The following is a 23,059-nucleotide window of genomic DNA, read 5'->3' as shown; positions in this document are numbered from 1 at the left end:
GAGAAAGTTGGGGTGAAAGAGTACAACAGGGGTTACCTCCACCCCCTGCTGGAGCCTCGTGGAGCTTTAGGTGTTTTTGCTCAATAAACACACACAATGCCCGGTCTGAGAATCAAAACCATGATCCTCTGACCGAAAGTCTGCTGCCCTAACCACTGGGCCATTGCGCCTCCGGCACCCTTATTAGCCCACTATATATAGCTTTATTGATTGTGAGTCTCCTAGCTCATTGGTTTATAGGGGCACTACCGAAGACTTCATTATCATGTGGTATATTTCGAGTTAAGTTAAAAATTTTAGATCTCTAACTCCTCTGTTGGCCATACCAACAGAAGATGAACTCAGCACAAGCTAGTAAAAAAACCCCAATAAAACAAACAACTTGGCAGTGTTACAAGGGTGACAATATTCTAGAACTGTTTTAACTATCTTACCTTTTCTTTCACCAACTCTCTTTCAATGTCTCCATGCTATGATGCAACATCATTTCATACCATTTTTAATGTGTATATATATGAGGTTTGATCAATAAGTATTCTGACTGTTGCCATAGTAATGAAGCTAAAGCATGCAAAGTGAAGCTACTTGGCACAGATTGATCTTGAACTCTGCTGTGCATGTGCACTAAATTTTAATGGTCTACTTCACTTCTGTTGTTTACAGTAATGCTTGGAAGGAAGGTGTGTGGCATATGATCATTGCTTTGACCATGACAGAGAAAGTTGTCATGGTGATACCTGCTCAGAGGCCTACGCAAAGTTGCAGAAGTGTATGGAGAGGAGAGTATGAGGCGCACACTAGTGTACGAGTGGTTCAGACATTTCCAAGATGGCCGAAAAATATCGATATTGATGAATGTTCTGGGAAACCACAAACAGCAGAACTGAGAAAAAACATTGCAGATGTGCATGCAGCTGTGCAGAGAAATTGTTGAATTACCATTCATGAGTTATCAGAGGATGTGCAGATTAGTTATGGTTCAGTTCAGTCCATTATCACTGAAGATTTGGGTATGAGACATGTGTCTGCCAAAACTGCTTTCAGCTGACCAAAAAGACACTCGGGTTTCAGTTGCACAAGATCCCCTTGATTGTGTTGAGAATGATGTAAACTTTTTAAAAAGTTTGATTAGGCCTCTGGGCTGGTATTGCCAAGCTTTTGGCAAAATTTGATGCAGATTCTCTGCTCATCTTTCTGTTATGGTCAGTGCAATGATCACATGCTACACACATTCCTTCCAAGCATTGATGTACACAAGTGAAGTGAGCTAGAATGTTAAAACTTAGTGCACATGCACATCAGGGTTCAAGGTCAATCTGTGACAAGTGACTTCATAACAGTGGCACAGTCCGGATACTTATTGATCATGCCATGTATGTAATATCAGGCCAGCATAATTACTTCTGGTTACAAGTTTGATGTGGGCGACTACTTACCACAACACCACAACATTTTGATGTCTATTGATATTATTATTGATGTTTTCCAGCTTTTTATGTTCTGAGTTCAAATTCCACCAAGGCAAACTTCACTTTTCATGTTTTCAGGGTTAGTAAAATAAGTACTAACCCCTGCACCCCACCACCACCACCACCATGTTAGCCTTGTGTCAAAATTTAAAACCATTAATGTTATTGTTGATGTGTTTATGGCTAGCAAGCAGTTTATCATTAAATTGCATATAATTTTTTTAAAATGCTAAGATTTATATAGAAAACAAAGACCTGAAAATTATGCTGACAAATCTATTGCTCTCACCTTCTGTCCCCTCTGTTCACAGTAGCATGCCAAATTTTCTTGGCTCCCCACTCCTCCATGGGAACAGTGTCTTTCACTTTGAGAAGCACTGTTCTACAGAGTAACTAATTTTTATTTTACAATCAACTATTTACAGTTAGATGGACAGATATTTGAGTTCAGTGTCTTATCACTGATATGGAAAAGACAACCAACTGTAAATATAGTTGCTCCAATAACTCATAAGAAAATGAACTAAATTGATATAAAACCATAGAACAGGATAAAATCTGAAATATGTCAAAAATGTTAATTCATTGTTAGCTGTTCATTGTATTTGTGTCGTGTTCACAAACAAGACAAAGAGGGAGAGGTAGTGTTATCATGTAACTGATTTATCATGATATAACTGAAGTGAATATGTAAACTTTAGTTAGTTTAGTTAACTTCAGACTAGTGACAACATGACAGCGCCAGGCTATATGGTAGAGAATGAATAATTCAGGGATGCATCTCCTCTAAACAATTATACTTTACTATTTCACCACTATTTTAAAAGTAGGACGTAGTCTTACTGATGATGTCATAAGACCAATAACTGCCTAGTTTTTCTCTTGCACTTGCCAAAATAATGAAATTGATATTAGTAATTGACTAATTAAAATTTCTTTTTTTTCCTCTCGACATAATTATTTCTAGTTAACCTTTTAATGCTTCCTTTCTTAAGTATGGTAACACTAAGTTAATTACACAGTAGAGATTTTACAGTAGTTACCACCTGTAAAATTAAAGCCACATTGTGACTACATGTTAGCAGCAGTTTGTTTACTGTATGTTCTATAGCAAAAAGAAAGTGGTAAAGCAGAGTTTAAGGAAAGAGGGGGGGGGGGGAATGAGGCAGAAAAAATATTCAAGTGTTGACAAGTTCAAAGCAACTGGAATTATTGTATTAATAATAGAAGTTGCAGAGTTGAAACTTAGCTTAATGGTGAGCATTTGGTTGAAGGATATCAAGGAGTTTTCGAATAAAAACTTAAGGAAACAACAAAAACATATAGTGATTGCTAAGAACTGGATTGATACTTCACATTGATTTCATTTGCCAGCTATAATCTGGCAATCCTATTGACAAACAGTAGCTGATAAAAAGTATGGTACTTACAAAATAGAATAAAGAAAAAGAAAATAAGAAAGAAAACTTTATCTTATTTTTCTGTTTTACATTCATTTGCCACATTAGTATGGATGGCTGTTATTGCTGCTTATCCCTAGGGCAGCCATGATTTCACTGACCTATAATTAAATGTATTCTAGCAATGACCATCTCATCATTTTTTTCCTTAGGCATAGTCTTTCTTTATCTGATATGCTTTATGTAACCATTAAAACAATTCTGTATTACATGTCTACAACAGCATAGCCATCTCTATTGCACACTACATCTGATTTCTTTTACACCTAATTTTACTCTTTCCTTATCTGTGCCTCATCATTCATGCACACTGACATTACTCATCCAGCAGACCATACACATTTTGTTGCTTTCCAATCTACACACATTCTCTGCATTCAGTGCTTATGTTTCACCACCACACAACATTACAGTTCATACCCAAGCATTATAAAATATACTCTTTGCTTGGAGAGAGAATCCCTTTATTGTAGCAGCAGTAATAGCTCCTTGAATGTATTCCACCCAATTCTAATTCCTACTACTATATATATATGTTTTTTGTGAATTATCCCCTGTATATATATATATATATATATATATATATATATATATATATATACATACACAGGGGAGAATTCACAAAAAAACAAAAGACGAAGGCAGGTGGTGTAGAAAACAAACAGATGTATTAGTATAACGCTCGAGAAGTGAATAAGTCTTTAACATTTCGAGCCTACGCTCTTCCACAGAAAGAAACAAGGAGAGAAACACGGAGAGTAAAAGAAGGAATGTGTAGTGGCTAGCGATCTATCATGGCGAATGCCAGACAGAAGGGTCACCCAAGAGAGTTAGGAAGAGATAATAAAGTAGTAGTAATCCCAAAACGAAGGTGTGTATGTGTGTGTGTAAGAGAGTTCGTATGTGCTTGTGAAAGAAGGCTGGTGATCTTGACGTGTGCATGCGTATATGTGTAGGTGTGAAAATGTGGGGCTCGGAATTAGTCAGTGCTGGTGTGTGTGCGTGGTGGTGTGTTGTGATGTGATGCGTTGTGTGTTATGGTGTAGTGGTGTATAGTATAGTGTGATGGTGTTGGAAGGTGGGGTGGGCGAGAGTGGGGGAAAGCAAGGGTGGCATGTGAGTTAGGCTGAGGGTGGGGGTAAAGGTGGGGTATGTGGAAGTGGATGTAAGGGATGGGGTGGGATGGGAAGGATAGGGAAGGTGGGGTTGGAATGTGTAGGGGTGGGGTGGGCTTATGAGGGAGAGTTGACGGTGAAGGGGGGAAGGAGAAGGTGGGTAGGAGAGAGAAGAGAGAAAGAGAGTAAGAGTCAAGAGAAGTGTGTGTGCTAAATAAAATGAGACAACAAGGTGATATGAGCGAGTAAACCAGAGGGAAATAGTAGAGTTCAGTATAAGGAGTTATTTTGCAAAATGATAGATATAAGAAATATAAAGGAAATATAAGAGAATAAAAGCAAAAGTAAAAATATATGTAAGATGTTACAGTTGCAGTTCCATTATCTAAGGAAAGTGCTGTGTAGAATGGGTAGAAATGCCTCTTGTCCATGGTATGTAGATTCCAATAGGAGTTCATATTTTATTATTACAAGTGGATAGTGTGGAGACATAAGCTCCATGTGCTTAGATAATGGAACTGCAACAGTAACATCTTACATATATTTTTACTTTTACTTTCAAAGGGGTCTTGTAGTATGAATGTAATTTTGAGTACGTACTGGTAGGGGTAAGTAGATAGAGAGAAGAGAATAGATTTGTATGTATACATTTATGTATATCGTTGTGTTTTGGGAGGGTCATTATGCCAATTATAATACACACACACATCACTTCTTTATTGTTAGTCAATCGGTAAATAATCTACCCAAATAACTAATAGATTGTTTGCTTAATGTATTGCTTAAACAATAAACCAGTTGTTTGTTTGTCAAAGTCCTTATCAATGACATGCCTCCTCTCTTCAAGGTCTGCCTTGAATCTGAGAACTTGTCTTATGCCTGTATGTGTGTATGTAGATGTGTAGTTGCTTACAAGAGAAGGGAAGGATTAGAGTAACTTATGAATATGCATACTCTTTGGTTACACATGCACACATGCAGACATGCACGTGCACACACACACGCACACACGAACACACACGCCCACATACACACACCACACATAGATACACAGACATACACAGGTGCACATGCATACATGCGTGCAGATATACATACAGGTGCTTGTCTATTAAAAAAACAGCTATACTACAAACAAGCAGGTATATATGCACACATAAGCAAACATTCACACATTCACACAAACATATGCACTCACAGAACTGACTCAAATACACAACTAGACTACACACACACACACACACACACACACACATGCTCTTCTCCATTCCCTTCCCCATGTAAGGAACTACAACCAAAAATCATTATGGGATGACAAGCAAATCCTAGCAGGTCTGAGGCTGAACTGACCTTGAAAAAAGGCTGAACCCTTAAAGAGATCATAGATGACCGGTGCACACATACTCACAAACACATATACAAGCTGTCACATGAGAGTACACACTTAACCACACACATAACCACACAAACAACCACAGAAACACTCTTTGGTTACTCTCACCCTTCCCCATTCTTGGAAGTAACCACATATCTACATACACACATGCATACATATACACAGGCATAAGGCCAACTCTCAGACAGACTCAAGGCAAACCTTGAAGAGAGGAGGAATGTCATAGATTAGGTTGCAAATAGTGACAAACAACCGACTGGTTGTCTAACCAACACAACACATTAAGCAAATGATCAATTAGTTGGTTAGATATTTAACCAATTGATTAACAATAAAGAAGTGATATTGAACCAGTGTGTGTTTATTATTAATGGCATAATGAACCACCTAGGACACAAAATTTGTTTCAACTCATGAATTCACATCAAGAATCTTGTAAACCAAATACAAAAATGAAACACCATATTTTCTGGTCGATAAAGTGCATCATATTTAAGCCGTAGGGCCGAATTTGGGGAATACTTTGGTTTTATCCAAACATAAAGCACACCAGTGTTTAAAGCACACTGGTGTTTAAAGCACACTGGTGTTTAAAGCTCATTGGTGTTTAAAATATCTATGGAGCTATGGGTCCGCAGCTGTCTTTTTTGTCGTTGATGTGTATGAAGTTTCAAAATGCCTCATTTTACAACTATGAGATGTATTGTTATTGTTACGATTTTATCTTATTATAATCAACAACAAACACATTTCGTCAATATTAAAATCTTTATTAGATTAAAAATAATATTACCAAAGTATGAAGGTAGAACAAAACAAATATGCTTTGTTTTCTTCCAGGCACCAATGTACTGTAGCAGTAGTCCTTCACATTGTTCACCAACTGACCTTTCCTCTGAAAAAATCAGTGGAATCAGTTGATCTCCATACACAAATTATTTTCCTCCTGAAACTTGTAAAAATACACACATTAGGTGCATCTTTCTATAAGCTGCACACTTAAATTTCCCAGGTAAAAAATAGCAGCTTAAACACTGGAAAATATGGTATATAATATAGACAACAAGTATGGAAATAAATTTTTACATTTATTCAGTGTATTCTTACACATATTTCATTAACAATAATATGTCATGTAAAGAAATACCTTATGAACAAGTTATATCATCAAATCTTCAGAGACTGTATAACAAATATAAAAAAAGTAAACACAACAATTGTGTTGAAGGATCTTCACTCAGTTTATGTAAGCTTATTTCTTCACATATCAACTAATCAAAAAATAGATAAAAAGAATGAGGCAGGATCTGTGTAGTCATTTGCCAAATCTCACTCAAATCACACATAACCATCTGTGATGGTCAGTACTGGAATGTCTTTGATCATAGGTCTATCCAATCACGGCTAACCTTGTGTTAAGCTATAATAATATATTACATGGGTCACCCAACTATGAAACAATTCCATCAGCGCTTCAAGAACATTTATGAATTAGAAGAATTATCCTACCCATCATATTGAAAACACAAGATATAAAAAGGATTAAAACAGCAACAACAGTGACGAAAACCAACAGTAAACTATTTTCACTCTCAGATAATGTAATGTACAACTGTACCTAAGTTCAACATATGCAACCTTCTACAATATAACCTAACTGGGTACATATAAACATACTCAGTTAGAGTGACCTTGCACAATCTACAGACTGCCATTTAAAAATACTTTCTATTTTAGCCTGGCTATTATTTATCTATATATTTATTTATTTATTTGAAAAACTATTTTCAGTCTTCTTTTGTTTTGTGCCCCCCACCCCCACCCACCGCACACTGTTACAAGCACAACTTCCATTACTATTCTTCTATCACCACTGCTACTGCCATGGCCACTTCCACCTTAAATTACTAGTAGTTGAAGTATGCAAGTGCTACTCTGTTTTACATGTTGTGTGTGTGTGTGTGTGTGTGTTTGAAGTTGTTGATGTTAATAAAATGTTAAACTGCTTAAATATAGTATAGGAACGAAAATGGTACTGGTATGCTTATTTGTCTGGTACTATTTAGTGCAGTTGTGCCAAAAATAGTCTATAGCATTAGTTAATATATACTGATTCAGCACCATAGAATTGTAACTCAAAACTTGTCATTTCTCTGGGAAATCACTAAGAAAAATTAGGAGTAGGTTGTGTTCTTTAGCAGTAAATGAGATCAGAGGCAGCAGACCTATGACATAATCATGTCAGCTATGTCTGTCCTGTCTTCTATTCAGACATAACATCATGTATTCAGAATTATATCTTGCAATGTATCCTTTCTTTTAGCTTTGCTAGGGGACCTATGATCAAAGATATTCCAGCCACGACTATTCCTTCTTTAATTCAGACTTGGGTGCAAGCATGGCTGTTTGGTCAAGAAGGTTGCTTTGCAACCACATAGTTTTGAGATCCGTCCCATCGTGTGCAACACCTTGGGCAAGTGTCTTCTTATAACCTTAAGCTGACCTATGCCATGTGAGTGAATTTAGTAGATGGAGACTGCGTGTATGTGTATGTGTGTGTGTTTGTGTAGCTAACTATGTGGGCATGTGCATGTAGGTGGCGGGGTGTCTGCATGCACATGTGTTTATGTGTTAGATTACATTTGTGTTTCTGAAAATTGCTGTGCTGCATGCATTGGCATTGCTGTCATTTCCACTATCAACAAATTTTGCTGGCACTGCTCTTTCAAAGAAATGTGAAATAAGAGAACCCTTACTTGCTTACTTGAAAAACAGGTAAGGGTTAATGACTAAAGAGTACCCAGTTGTAAAACAGAGCCTTGGTAATATATACTTGTTGAAACCATGTTAGCACAGAATAATAGACATTGAAATGAATGAATGAATTCCTTCTCTTTCTTAAGATAGTGAGATGTGATTTTAGAGAGATTCAGTGGTACATATACTGAAATTGGAACATGCAGAAGATTAGGCAAAGATTATGTACAAGTTAGACGCTGACAGCAGTTATAGGTTGGCATGCATAAACAATAGGGATTTACAGAATCATGCAGCATAATGTAACAGTGAATTTTTGATGCTTTCAGCTTTTCCATCAACAATGTTAAAGGCAGCTTATTTTTTACCATAGCTCTATGCAAGCAAATTTCTGTGAAGCATCAGAAGAGGTGAAGCCTCTTGTGTAGGAACTTGCTGCTAGTACACCTTTTGATTACCCAACTCTTTCCAACACTATCTCTTGCAATTGGAATTGTCATTAGAACATTTATCCAAAGATTATGCCATGTGTGTGTATTTGTAAGTAGATATCTGTGTGTGTGTGCATGTATGTGTGTATCTATGTACAAACATGTGTATATAGATATGTATGTGTGAATATATATGTATGTGTGTGTGCGCATGAATGGGTATGTGTATTCTTTGCAGTGACAAGTTCAACGGAACATGGTGAGGTCACTTAGAATAAAGAACTCAAAAATTAGAAGTCTGAATGACAAAACTTTAATCTAAAGCTGTGAATCCAATAAAATATAAAATCATTCAAGTACTAAGGTCAATTATTATACCCAATTCTACCAAGTTTATGATCTTAGGAATTTTTGTCCTTTCGGTTTAAATCCTGTTGGGATCAACTGTCTGTCATCCTTCTGGAGTCAAAAAAAGTAAAGTACAGGTCTTGAACCAGGGTCAGTAGTATCAACTAACGCATTCCCTTCAAAATTGCTGTGGTTGATGCAATTGACTAGCCCCCCCCCCCCCCCCTTTCTGCTAAAAAAAATCAGGCCTTATGCCTATAGTTGAAAGGATTATTAATATTATCATTACTATCATCATCATCACCTTCATTTTTCTATAATAAGACTTCATACCTTGGTAAAATTTTTGGGATTTATACAAAATCTGCAAAATAGCTTCTCCCTATACTGAAAATATTTTAGATGAATCTTTAGTGATTAATTGGCAATCTTGCATTATAATGTTTTGTTGTTCTCTTCCTTTAGATAAATCTTAGATTTCCGTGATGTTTTTTTCCCCTTTCTCTTCTTTGATATATTTTCAGATTGTCATCTGCCTTTCATATCAGAAAGCCTAACTTTTGAACGTTCCCTGAATAAAACTTCTGTAACAGAAGCTTCAGGTAAGGCTTATTTAATTACACTCATTAGAGAAGAAAAACTTATATTTTTTTCATGGTGTAAGACGAAATAAAAAAAGTCCCCGAAACATAACAAAACAATTCAAAAAAAGATATATATTTAAAATATAGCGAATGATAATGTTTCTAATTTTTGATAAATTATTAGTTTGCATTTGAATTTTTCAGAGTCACTAGGAAATCGAGCAAATCCAGTGTCATCAGGATTGGTAGCAACTCCTGAGTTTATTACAGTATCTGGTTCAGATACTGCCTTTCAGTTGACTCCAACAAATGGTTTGCAGAGTTTCCAAGACATATCTGATGTGAATGATTCTTTGTTGGGAACAGTTGACACCAATGATATTTTACCACAGAACACGCTGCAAACGCAGGTTGATAGCCTTCTTGGAGGGGGCAATGATTTTTACATGTCATCTATGGACAACTTAGGAGGCAGCTTGCAGTCATCTTCATCTGATTATAAAAACCCTCATGATAGTGTGGTTATAATTAATTTGAGAGATTATGAGAAAACCAGTGTGAGTTCATTATCAAGTCCTGGAACACCACCAGTCGATTCTCCGTCATCTCCCAATAACCTCATTATAGATGCAGATACACAGGCCTCGTTGATTCAGCGCTCTGAAAACCTGAACCTGGAAACGATAGATGCCAACTCATTAACTCCCAACATGAGTGGTACAAGTGTTTTGTGGGGGGTTTTAGATGAGAGTGCTGTTGATGAATTGCCATGTAAAGCTCATAAGCCTGATAAAAATTCCGATGCGCCTTCCAGTCTCAGAGCTACTCATACCTCGGAAAGTGAAACCTTGGATGCTGATCGAATCACTGCTATGACAGTAGCTGATTATACTATCTCAAAGATTGAACCTCAAACTTCAGGGGCTCAATTCACATTTGGTACGCAGTCATTTGCCACATCAGTAACAAACACTGAGCTAAAGACCGCCAAGTAAGTATCACTAGAGGTAATTTATTATTATTATTATCATCATCATCATCCTATTTTCAAATTTAGTAATGAAAAACTGTTGATATTATCACCAAGTCCAAGCTTTCAGTGTATATATGTATACCAGAATAGTTTTATTTTAATGTCACTATGAAGCAAAGGAGTGGTTTTTCAGTAAGTAGATTAAAATATCAATGATCTTCCTCTTCTAAACTGTCATGTTCTACAATCTCTTAATCCAACTTGTAACGATCTTTCACTCATTCATTCACACTCTCTCTTACTCTCTCTTCCTCACTTCCTCCTTTTATCTCTCTCTCTCCCTCTCTTGATACACACACACACACACACGTGTATACATATAAATATATATGTATCTATATATCTATCTATCTATATATATATATATATATATATATATATATATATATATAGACACATGTTTACATACATGCACAAGCACAAGCATTCATCTTCTTTCTTCCCTCCCTCTTGGTTCCCAAATTTAGATTATAGGATTTTTAAAAAAATGGATCAATAAATACCTAAGAAATATTTAAGAAACAACTATCTTAACTCAAGCAGCAGCAGTAGTAATAGTAATAGCAACACCAGCACCAACAAACAATGTTATAAGCCCTTGTTTCCATTAGCATGGAATAAAAAAGGATTAAAGAAGTGATTGTCATAAATAAGATTGCTTTATTTACATCTAGTAAATAGTTAACCCTTCAGTTCCATTAAATTTTTCATTACACACAAATGAAGCATATCTGTAAAAACACACACACATACATACATATGTATATCAATTTCATACACAACTGAAAGAGCTGATAATAGTTCATGTTGTTATGATACTAAGCATAATTATATGCCATGTATCTCCAAGCAATTTTTCAGGCTCTGTTTATACATAATATATCTTTAAAAAAACAAGGACACTAGACAATGCGAAAACAAGAAAAAACATGTTAGAAACATAAAGATGGTTAATATATGCGTGTGTATATGTATGTTTGTATATAAATATGTATGTGTGGATTGATGCATGTGTGAGTGTGTGTATATTTGTGTCTCGTCTTGACATGATATTATTTTTGTGAATGAACGCTGTTTATTTTCATTGTTCTGTTGAAACATAGCTGGTCATGAGGAAATATTACCTTATTTGAAAACAAGTAAGGGTTTGCAGCAGGAAGGATATCCAACCTGCCTCAATAAGCTCCTTCCATTCCATGCAGGCATAGAAAAATAGACAGTAAAATGACAATGGTTCTTAGTTTATTGTTTAAGGTAATATCTCTCAGCCTTGATAGAGAACTCTATAACTAGAAAGCAAGGTGATTATATTGATATAGTAAATGTCACTGCAGCCATTATACTTCAGTTTAACTCCTCATGAACTCATCATGGCAAATTGAAGTGCAACAAGTAATTAAATATTTGACTGTAGAGTTTATTTATTCAGTATATGTATTGTGCAGGCATGATTGTGTAATTAAGAAGTTTTGCTTCTTGTTGACACAATTTTGGGCTCACTATCTTTCAGCATAGTTCTAGGTTGATGAAGCCTCATTAGTGGATTTCATAGATGGAAACTGAAAAAAATCCAGTCTCTATATGTATGTATATGGAGTTATGTGTTTATGCCCCACCCCACAAGTCTTGACATTGCATCATATTTGCAAATAAGTGTCGCTGACATGCAAGTGTTAAAATTCACTTCCGATCTTCCATGAAAACATGCCCTGAAATGGGAAAATATTACTTTGCTTGGAAAAGTAGAGATTAAAACAATGAAACAGTGATGATTATGTGTTTATGCGTGAATGCATGTAGAAATAGCGAAAAAGAATAAAAGAATATGTAATAGATATTCTTCATTCAAAGCTGATGAGTGACTGTGTTGCTACCCCAAATTTCTTGGTTTGTGTAACACACACACACACACACACACACACACACACACACACACACACACACACACACACACACACACACACACACACACACATGCACACATACAGAGATAAACTGAGAAATAGATGGATAGACTTTGGTGTACAAACTTCAGAAAAAAAGAACTCAATACATGTAGTACTGCTTGTTTATTCATTGTGTGTGTGTGTGTGTATATATATATATATATATATATGTATTTAAATTGTATGTTCTATATGTGTATATATATATATATATATATATATATATATATATATATATATATATATATATATATATATATATATATAATATATATATGTATATGTGCGTACATATATATACTCTGGACACACACACTCATGCCCACACATGCACATCCTGTAGCTTTGAGGTTTAGTCAATGTGCACTGCAGTATTTTATGGTTAGATACCCTACCTAAAGTTTTAACATCAGTTGTAACGACTTGCTTGGCTGTGTTAATATCAACAGTTATAACAGTAGCAATCTGTAGCACATCTATCTGTTCACTAGTGCCAGCTCTATGGCCTGTATGTTTGTTATTACTTGGCAACCAATACATCTTATCTACATGGGAACTATAAGCTGGTTTGTATTTCTACCTTACCTACACTTGGCTTGTTACACTGGGCTCTTTTAAGAACAACATCAGATATTATCTATTTAAATATTGAACTTGACTCTTCATATCAATGCTGGGTGACACATGGATGGTGCAGTTAGTCAATTGAAATATTTTTTAGCAGAGAAAACCATACTTGAGTTTGGAAGATGTTAAACTTGTCTATGGAGTTTAATTCTTTAATTCAACTATTTCTCTCAGTCATCCAAATGTGAACTCATCAGTCATTAATTTTTATTTAACAAAAACTTGAATTTGTAGCAGTACAATGATAAACTATAATATTTATATCTCTTGTGATAAAACTATTTTATTAAACTGAATAATCTATTTTTATATAGTGATTTAATATGAAAAGCCTTGATTAAAAAAAATATTTGACAATTATATTTTATTGTTAAGACTATTTTTTTCTGAAGTTCATCACATCCCTGCTGGTTGTTTTGAATTTCTACTTCAGAAACAGAAAATCAAACAGGGACATTACGCTTACATCAATTATTTGATTTCATTCAAATGTAGCCCTCTGAAAGTAATGTAACTAATTCAATGCACTAGTATTCTCCTGTCATGAGAAACTCTTCTTTCTTTTTGCAACCATTTTGCTGTTGTTCTGATTTCCCTGATTCAAGGATTCATGCTTGCTGCATGCAAAATATACAATTTATCAATGAGTTATTTTGCCATTCTTCATAAAGATGTAAGCTGTGGTTTTAACAGGCAATGATATAAATTTTAACAACTTTTGTGAATAGCCCAGATAATAAAATTAAGATTTCAAGCATTGTAATGAATAGTTGACATCATTTGAGAATTCATCTGAGAAGATAATGATTTTACAGGTCTTTACCAGCATAAGACCTTTCTTCCTCAATTTACGTTGTTTGTTATCAATCAATTCCATGTTGTATCTATTAAGGAATAAAAGAATATTTACACAATCTTTCTTTGGAAACTTTTTAATAATAACCTTCTGTGTATCCAATCCACAGCAGTTAGATAGACTCTAATGGAATTACCAAGAAACAAGAAAAAGATGACAAAATACCAAACAGTGATAAAACTAATTTAAAAAAAAATCTTATTAATATTTTCACCACTATCATCATTATTATTGTTGTTGTTATTATATTATTCAAAATATTTGCATACATACATATTTATTTATGTATATATATAATTGGTCAGTTGTTCATAAGTTCGTAAAAAGGTACACTCAAAAAAGTATTTTTGAGCAGTAATATTTGATGTAGTAATTGGTTATGGCCAGTCAGAAAGTTACCATTGGTTTCATGTCTATTTTTGCTTTTAGCAATATAGGCGACTTATCAGACCTGCTGGCCAGAAACCAGACCAGCTACAACCAAAGACTACATAAAATATAATATATATATTTATATATATATATATATATTTGTAATGTTCTATAACCATGTTAGATTTGATGGTTTCTAAGAATTTTCGATAAGTTAATTTTTATTATTAGTACTGAGAGGTGAAAACATCAAGTTTGATTTCCATACAAAAGTACTTCAAAAAGACAAGCCTTTCTTGTTGTATATACACCATATATTCATTTGCAGTTGTGTCTCTAGACTATGTCATGTTTCACATGAGCCAGATCTTTCAGTACAATTATAAGGAGCTGTTATGAATGTATACATATATATATGCACTCCATGCATACATTTGCACTGAGTAGAGCAAACAGTGCCTTTTTGTTGCTTTCTTTTATGCTTATCAGTTATTAATCTTCCAACAGTAAACAGCTTTTATGTCTTTGATTCCAACATCAATGTAATTATATAATTCCAGTAGTTATTTTAATTAAATTATTCTCACACCAGGTTTGAAGAAGACCCCACAAATGCTTGGAAAATCAATGCTTATTGAATTTCAATTATCTAATTATTAAAAAGGAAATTCATATAAGTGATAATTATTGGTGACAATTTTGCATTACTCACAAGCATACCACATGCAACTTATATTATTGACAATATGATCTAGAGTCACAAATTCTTCATTTAGGAAATATTACCAAACTTCAAAGAATTTTTCTGTTCTATATATGTCTTTTTTACTTATCTTTTATTTATATATTTTTCCCAAAAATTATTTGTTTATGAGTTGGGATACACACACACACACACACACACACAACACACACACAACACACACACACACACACACACACACACACACACACACACACACACACATACATATGCACACACTGAGGTTTACACTGCAGAACATTCTTTTCATTAGCTATCAGTTGGTGATGACAATATCTTTCTCACCAGTTGTGCTGAGCAGCATTGATGCTTCCAGGGAATGTCAGATTCTTTTCCCCCAATATAATATATATATTGAAATATATAATAAATATGTATGTAAGCAAACAGTAGTACTGAAGAATAAAATAAATGGAGTCACGCAGGAATTGGTTAAAACCAAAGTATGGTATGATCAGGCTATGTAATTATTTTGTGAAGTTTCAGTATGCTTTAGAAACCTTATATATTAATGTATTGAAAAGACAGGCAAGAGGCTACAGTATTAGACTATTTGCTCCTGGTACATAAGTTTGAGTCACTGCTGATGTGTTACTGAGCAGAATCCTTTATTTGTCCATTATATCAGTTCACTTATCTCCCAACAATGAGTACCAGATTGCAGTCAGAAACACTTTATACTTATCCTGTTCTAGCCTTGGGACAGCAATGTGTGGATGCCACTTAGCTGACCAGGCTTTATGTTTGTTCCCTATATAACTGCATCAGAGTGAAGATGCATCCTCTTCCATGTTGTTCAGTTAATTAACTATAGAACTAATGTTTTTATTGTATGCCAACTAATTAATTTGTTAACAAGTTAAGATTTTGTTTTCTAAGAAGGAAACATTTACATAATAAATAATAAATAAGCATGTGTGTAAACTAAAATGGGACAGAATACAGAAGAAAAAAACAGAAAGAGTGCAGAGAGCCATCTATTCATGTACATGCTTATATCAATGCATGCACACACACTGATTTATAATTTAGAAAAAGATTTAACTCTATGAAGAATTATTATTTCTATTGTAATTAAAGATTATTAATAAAAGAAAAAGGCTATTATTTTTATTTTTTATTAATCTCTATATTCTTGTTAATGTTTTTTTTTACCTCTATTCTCTGTATTACCCTGAAAATCTTACTAACTTTATCATCATTTACAGCTTAATATTTGATTACAGGAGGAGAGAGAGAGAGAGAGAGAGAGAGAGAGAGAGAGACACACACACATTCTATGGGAATATGGCATTGTCTTAGAAATATATTCATTGAATTGTTAAATTAACATTAATAATAATAATGATTTCTTACCAAGGCACAAAGCTAGAAATTTTGGGATGAAGGAACAGTCAATTTCATTCTACCTCAGTACTTGACTGGTACTTATTTTAGTGAGTGATGAAAGACACAGTCAACCTCAAAGAGATTTGAACTCAGACCATAAAGAGCTGTAACTAAATACTGAAAGGCATTTTCTCCAACTCTCCAATGATTCTGCCAACCCACCAACCAATGATAATTTATAAATACGTATATTGTTGATGTTCGTACTTTATCCTGTGAACTTGTCTTGAGGTAGTAGTAGTGGTGGTGGTGGTGGTAATGGTTTCAAATTATGACACAAGGCCAGTAATTTGGGAGTAGGTAGTTAATTCCATCACCCCTTGTACTTGACTAGTACTTTATTTTATTGACCCTGAAAGGATGAAAAACAAAGTCAGCCTTGGTAGAATTTGAATTCAGAGCTTAAAGGGCTAGAAGAAAAGCCACTAAGCATTTTGTCGGATGCACTTATGATTCAATCAGCTTACTGCCTTAATAATGATGATGATGATGATAATAATAATAATAATAATAATAATAATAATAATAATAATAATAATAATACTTTGGGATAATATCAGAAGGCATCAAGGAATATAAAGAAAACCAGAATAGAGTGCCCAGTAGAACTGTTACAAAAGGTTTGTCTCCTTGGCACAGCCAGACTAATCAGGAAAGTATTAGATAGCTGAAAAGAACAGATAGCATGGTATTGTAGGCTACAGGCAGCAAGCCCGCTACACATGCAAGACTCCAGGAGTTCCAGCAAAACCTGAGTTAAAAATAATAATAATAATAATAAGCCTTTCTATGATAGGCACAAGGTCTGAAATTTGGGTGAGTGGGGCAGTCGATTACATCAACCCCAATGTTTCACTTCTACTTAATTTATCAACCCCGAAAGGACGAAAGGCAAAGTTGACCTTAGCAGAATTTGAATTGGGATCATAAAGACGGATGAAATGCTGCTAAGCATTTTACCCAGCATACTAACAGTTCTGCCAGTTCGCTGCCTTGCTAATGATTTTGCCAGCTCAGTAGTAATAATAATAATAATAATAATAATAATAATAATAATGATAATAATGGTTTCAAATTTGGGGATTGTGGGATTAGCCAATTACATCAACCTCACTACTTAAATGTTCTCTTATTTTATTGAATGTGGAAAAGATGAGAGGCAAAGTTGGTTTTGACAGGATTTGAACTAAGAATGTATAAGATTCAGAAGAAATGCCTGTTGCTAAGCATTTTGTCCAACACGCTAATGGTTTTGCTAGCTTGTCACATTTGAATTTTGGTACTAGACTAGCATTGTTAGGATTTGTCAATTACATGGACCCCAGTACTCAACTGCTACATTTTTTATCAACCCCAAAAGGATGAAAAGCGAAGTAAACCTCATTGGCATTTGAACTCAAAATGGAAAGAACCGAAAGATATACTGCTAAACATCTTGTCTGTTGTGCTAACAATTCTACCAGCTTGTCACCTTAATAATAATAATAATAATAATAATAATAATAATAATAATCCTTTCTAGTATAGGCACAAGGCCTGAAGTTTGTGGGGAGGGACTAAGTCGATTACATTGACCACAGTGCTCAACTGGTACTCATTTCATCAGTCCCGAAAGGATGAAAGACAAAATCGACTTGGGTGGGATTTGAACTCATAACGTAAAGATAGACAAAATATCCCTAAGCATTTTGTCTGGTGTGCTAACAATTCTGCCAGCTCGCCACCTTAATAATAATAATAATAATAATAATAATAATAATAATAATAATAATGATAATAATAATAATAATTCTTTCTACTATGAGCACAAGACTTGAAATTTAAGTGATGAGGTTAGTCAGTTTCAAAGACCTCAGTGCCTAACTGGTATTTACTGGTCTGGCTTAAAAAATCTGTCTTTCCTGAGTCCATAGTATTGAAACTGAGATCTCTTAATGCTGAGAAGTAACAGCTTGACCTGGAGGGACTACCTTATCTCTAAACTATGCATCTTGTTGAGTAACATTATTCCTGAGATCTTTCAGAAGAACCCCATTTTGGCTGCTTGTATTTGGAATTGTATTCTTTTGGTCCATTGCCCAACTTTCTGTCTATACTATCTTCAATATGATTATAATTCTAAATACCAGTCTCCTCAACACTGTAATAATAGATGGAAGATTTTAGATGACATTATTCATTAGTCCCATTCTCTTAGTCTGTTCAGATGACTGAACTCTCTATCATGAAACAATAAAATCAAGATTAGTTTCAAAAAGTATTTCTCATCTCTTTCTTTATGAACTCATCTGAAGATACCCAAATCATACTTTCCAACACTCCTTAACTAATAACTGTTTTACATCTGCGTTTCATTTCTCCCAACTATCCAGATCCCTTCTCCATTCACTTTTTCAACTATTTCTTCATAGTACTATATCCTTTTGGAAGTTTTCTTGTCACCTATGCTCTCTTCCATTGGCTAACATACCTGCAACAGTTTAAGCTAGACATCAGCAACAGTAACCTCACCCAGGTTTTCTAACTCTCCATCTCTCTTTTAAGGGTCATGGTTCTATTTTTCCTTTTAAAAATATGATTGTTATCACTTCTTTTCAGACTGACAAATGGGAAGAAGTGACTTTTAGTGGCACAATTTACTCTTATAAATGTTAATCTGAGAATTTTTTTCTGTGAGAGTGTGTGGTGATTGTTTTAGATTTCAGGTTTTAAAAGATTATTTTATTTTTTATCTTTTTTTAGTTCAGTATCTCTTTAACAAATGTTATGACCCTTTTAGGGTCAAAAGTCATAAGATTAATAACAATGGAGAACTAGGGTAGATATATAGTTGGCTTTACTCTACTCCAACAGTTCTTACCTCATGTCTATGTCAGATATCATTATTATGATTTCCGTTCGGGCTACAAAATATTGCTGATGATGGACAACTTAGCTATACCCCCATTGTCCTGAATTCAAATCCTACAGAGGTTGTCCTGTTCTTTGGGGAAGATAAAATAAATATCATTTAGATGTTGATATCCTTTGCAATCATTAGTACTCCTCCAAGGAGCCAAGTTTGCAATTCAGCTTTAATTTCCAGTTGTAATTCATTTCAGTCCCCCTACATGCTTCATGCACTTCAGAAAGGCATAAATGCAAACTCATTTTCGCACACCCTGATTATTTCGAAACTATGCTATGAAAGGGATCAAGATTTGAAGTCACTAATGTATTTTTCACTACGGTGAAAGGATCTCATACTCTCTGTCTTATATAACAAGGGTAAGATCCAGGGATCCAAGTGTAGGTCGTTTGTAAGCTTTAAGCAGTCTGTGGTAGGTTTAGAGAACAAAAAGTGGATAGCATATGATAAAGAGCAATAACAATTTATTGACATCAAATATTATGCACTTTTTCTCATATCAAAGTTATGAGGGAATTCGATAAACTGAGACTTTCTTTACAGCTCACAGTTAGCAACTAGAACTGCTGCAAATATGAATAAAAATTCAAATCGTGGGAGTAGAATAGGTAAAATGCAGACTACATATGTTTCTTAGCTAGCTGATATTGTGATGTAATAATTATTCAATGAGGGGGTGCTCAATTTAGCTAAACATCAGACTGAGAATTACTTTAATTGAATGAAGGCTACATTATTGCTTGGAATTTTCAAGTTAACTCACTGTAGATGTGAATTCATGCATGTAGACTCTCTGGCTAATAATATTGGTTGTTATAGCTAGAGTTCAATCACTTGGAATGTACTGGTACAAGTATAGTTGTGTGTTTAAGAATTTTGCTTCACAGCTATGTGGTTTCAGGTTCAATTTCACTGCTTGATACTTCAGAAAATATCACCTCCCATAGCCTTAGTTTAAAAAAGCTTTTTGAGTGAAATTTTGTGGATTAAAACTGTATAATATCCTGTACATCTTTTAGTTATCTCTATCTGTATTTTCAGTTCAAATCCTATAAATGTTAACTTTTGTCTTTCTACTCTTCAAGAGTCATTACATTAAATTAAGTACCAATTAATCATAATAGGTTGGCTCCTGAGGGGAACAGCATGTTAAGATAAAAATTTGCTTGGTTCAAATCTTGCACAGATTGAATGTGTCCTTCATCATTTCGAAATCAGTAATTATATATAGCAGTGATTTACTGATGCATATTTAGTCAACTATATTTTCTTTAAAAAAAAAAAAAACATGCCTAAGTGTCTGGTAATGAACAAACAAATCAATTGGTGTATTTGTGCAATGTATATATGTGTGTGTGTATACTTTATCTTTTAAATTAATTCATTTTAATCTATTAACACACCTCATAGTTGTTACCTTAATTAGAAATTTCAGTTATTGTGATTAAATCAAAATAATTATTGATTATATAGTAGGAAATATTATATAGTTGGAATTCTTTCCATGTATATGTATATGAAAACAGTCAATGAATTCATTCTATCATTACTTGGAGTTTCACTCAGGCACACAGGTGAGGTATGTGGCTGCAATCTTTCAGGCCATGTTTTGTAAAATTCCTGAATATCATCTGAAGGATTGCAGCTTATAACACACTTGTACCTGTATAACTTAGTAGCAATGAAATGAATTCCCTGGCTATTTTCCAATAAATGCATATTTCAGTTCATGTATGTAGTGCTCTTTTACCTGTTTGTATACATAAATGTTTATATATATATATATATATGTATATATATATATATATATATATAGAAATACAGAGAAAGATGTATATATATATATAAATATATGTATGTATTTTATTTCTCTCCATTATCTTGTAGGGTTTCTTCAGTACCATCAGTCCTTAAACATGAGACGTCTCCGAAAGTTAATGCAGGGTCACGACCCCAGCGCAAGTCCAAAGAACACAGTTTGAGCACACAGTTTCCACCTAAATCACATGGCTTTGAATTGCTTATTCTTGAACAGCCAGAAGAGCAGCACCGAGCTAGATACATGACTGAGGGTAGCCGTGGAGCAGTGAAGGATCGATCACAGCAAGGCCACCCAGTTGTTCAGGTAACCATAGTTAATACTATATTACTTATCACTGTGCTCTGCCCCAGTTTTGCTAACACATTGCATGATGTAGTCTACTTACTTTCTTTGCCATTAGAGATAACGTTGTAACTAGAATAGTTTCTAGTATGTGTATAAAGTACAGCAATTGCTTGCAGCATGAATATGGCAGTGCTTCGTATTTATATGTAGAGGTGCTTAATGTTATATATCATCAGATACATATCTGTATATGATTGTCTAAGAATCCATAAGTCAGAAATAATAGCCACTTTTATATTTATCAACAGAGTGGGTATATTAATCAAAGTATACAGTATTATAAATCCATTATAGCCAATCTTACCAATCAGTTTCATACCAGTTATTATTAGGTATCTAGATGGTTATCTAACAACTGTGCTCATCAGAAATGGAAGGTGTGAACAAAATGGCAGCTTCTCTCTGTTACTGGAAGTGAATAAGTCTCACATCCACTTTGTGGCTACTGCTATTTCTCCTAGTAGAGAAATGTATTTTATATCTCTCATAGCTAAGAAGCAGTCTTCCTTGGTGAAGACTGTTTCTTAGGCATAGCATATTCACAGTACAAGATCCATGCGTTGCACCCAGCCCAGCCATTTTGAAGAGTTACACCATGCTGTAGATCTGATCAGAGTTGGCCACAATGGCACAAGAACAAACAACAATAATGATATTGTACTTCTGTATTTTTTGTTTTTGCTGTTCTTTTTAATACTTTTTATCTGTTGCTATCTGATTAATTTTTCAGCTTGTCGGTCCAGTCCAATCTGCCATTCTTCAGGTTTTTGTTGGAACTGACACGGGTAAAGTGAAGCCACATCCATTTTATCAAGCCTGCAAAGTCTCTGGCAAAAATTCAACACCATGTATTGAGAAGGATATTGACAGTACCACAACCATTGAAATTGAACTCTCTTCTACAAATAACTTGATTGCCAGGTATGAATGCATTATTATTTTTGTTGTTCCACTTGAAATAGAGAGTGAGAGTAAGAAGGAAGCTACTATCCTCTAGAAAATTTGATTATCTGGGGATGCAAGAGGACCAGTTCTTCAATTCTGCCAAGAAATTGCAATCGAGAGAAGAACTGCCCAGAGCATGAGCTGGGGTCATGGGCTTTATGTTCCCTGATCTTTTGTAGGTGGAGGTTCTTACCCTATTGTAGGTACTGTTGTTTTATATTATATTATAATTTGTTTTTCATGTTGCAATACATTTTGCCCTTAATCCTATTTTCAGTACACTCCAACATTTTGTAGTTCCTTTTTACTTATATGGTGGGTCACTTGGTCAATACTGAAACCATGACAACATTCTCAGAGAAATGCTGGATATCTACAAGGACCAACTGGCTGGTCAGTTCTGACGGACTTTTGATTCTTAGATTATGGATAATTTTCATAAATCCCTGTTCTGGTAGTCTAATAAGGAATTAACAGTTTAAGACAAACTTTA

The 23,059-nt window shown here is 34.5% G+C and overlaps 1 protein-coding gene across 4 annotated transcripts in view; it reads left to right on the top strand.

Annotated features, from left to right (window-relative positions):
• The window catches only part of LOC106876878 (uncharacterized), a 239,926-nt gene that overhangs the window by 158,467 nt on the left and 58,400 nt on the right, over positions 1–23,059 (top strand). For all 4 annotated transcript variants that reach the window (XM_089353736.1, XM_089353737.1, XM_014925617.3 and 1 more), the window contains 4 exons: positions 9,501–9,578; positions 9,765–10,551; positions 21,342–21,579; positions 22,352–22,542. In XM_089353736.1, coding sequence (XP_089209862.1) covers positions 9,501–9,578; positions 9,765–10,551; positions 21,342–21,579; positions 22,352–22,542 — 1,294 coding nt within the window. The remainder of the gene's footprint in view (positions 1–9,500; positions 9,579–9,764; positions 10,552–21,341; positions 21,580–22,351; positions 22,543–23,059) is intronic.

Source organism: Octopus bimaculoides, chromosome 6 (genome assembly GCF_046866305.1).
Source record: "Octopus bimaculoides isolate indiv1 chromosome 6, ASM4686630v1, whole genome shotgun sequence".
Classification (NCBI taxonomy): Eukaryota; Metazoa; Mollusca; class Cephalopoda; order Octopoda; family Octopodidae; genus Octopus; species Octopus bimaculoides.
Note: the sequence above shows the minus strand (reverse complement) of the source record. Positions and strands in the feature narration are given on the sequence as shown.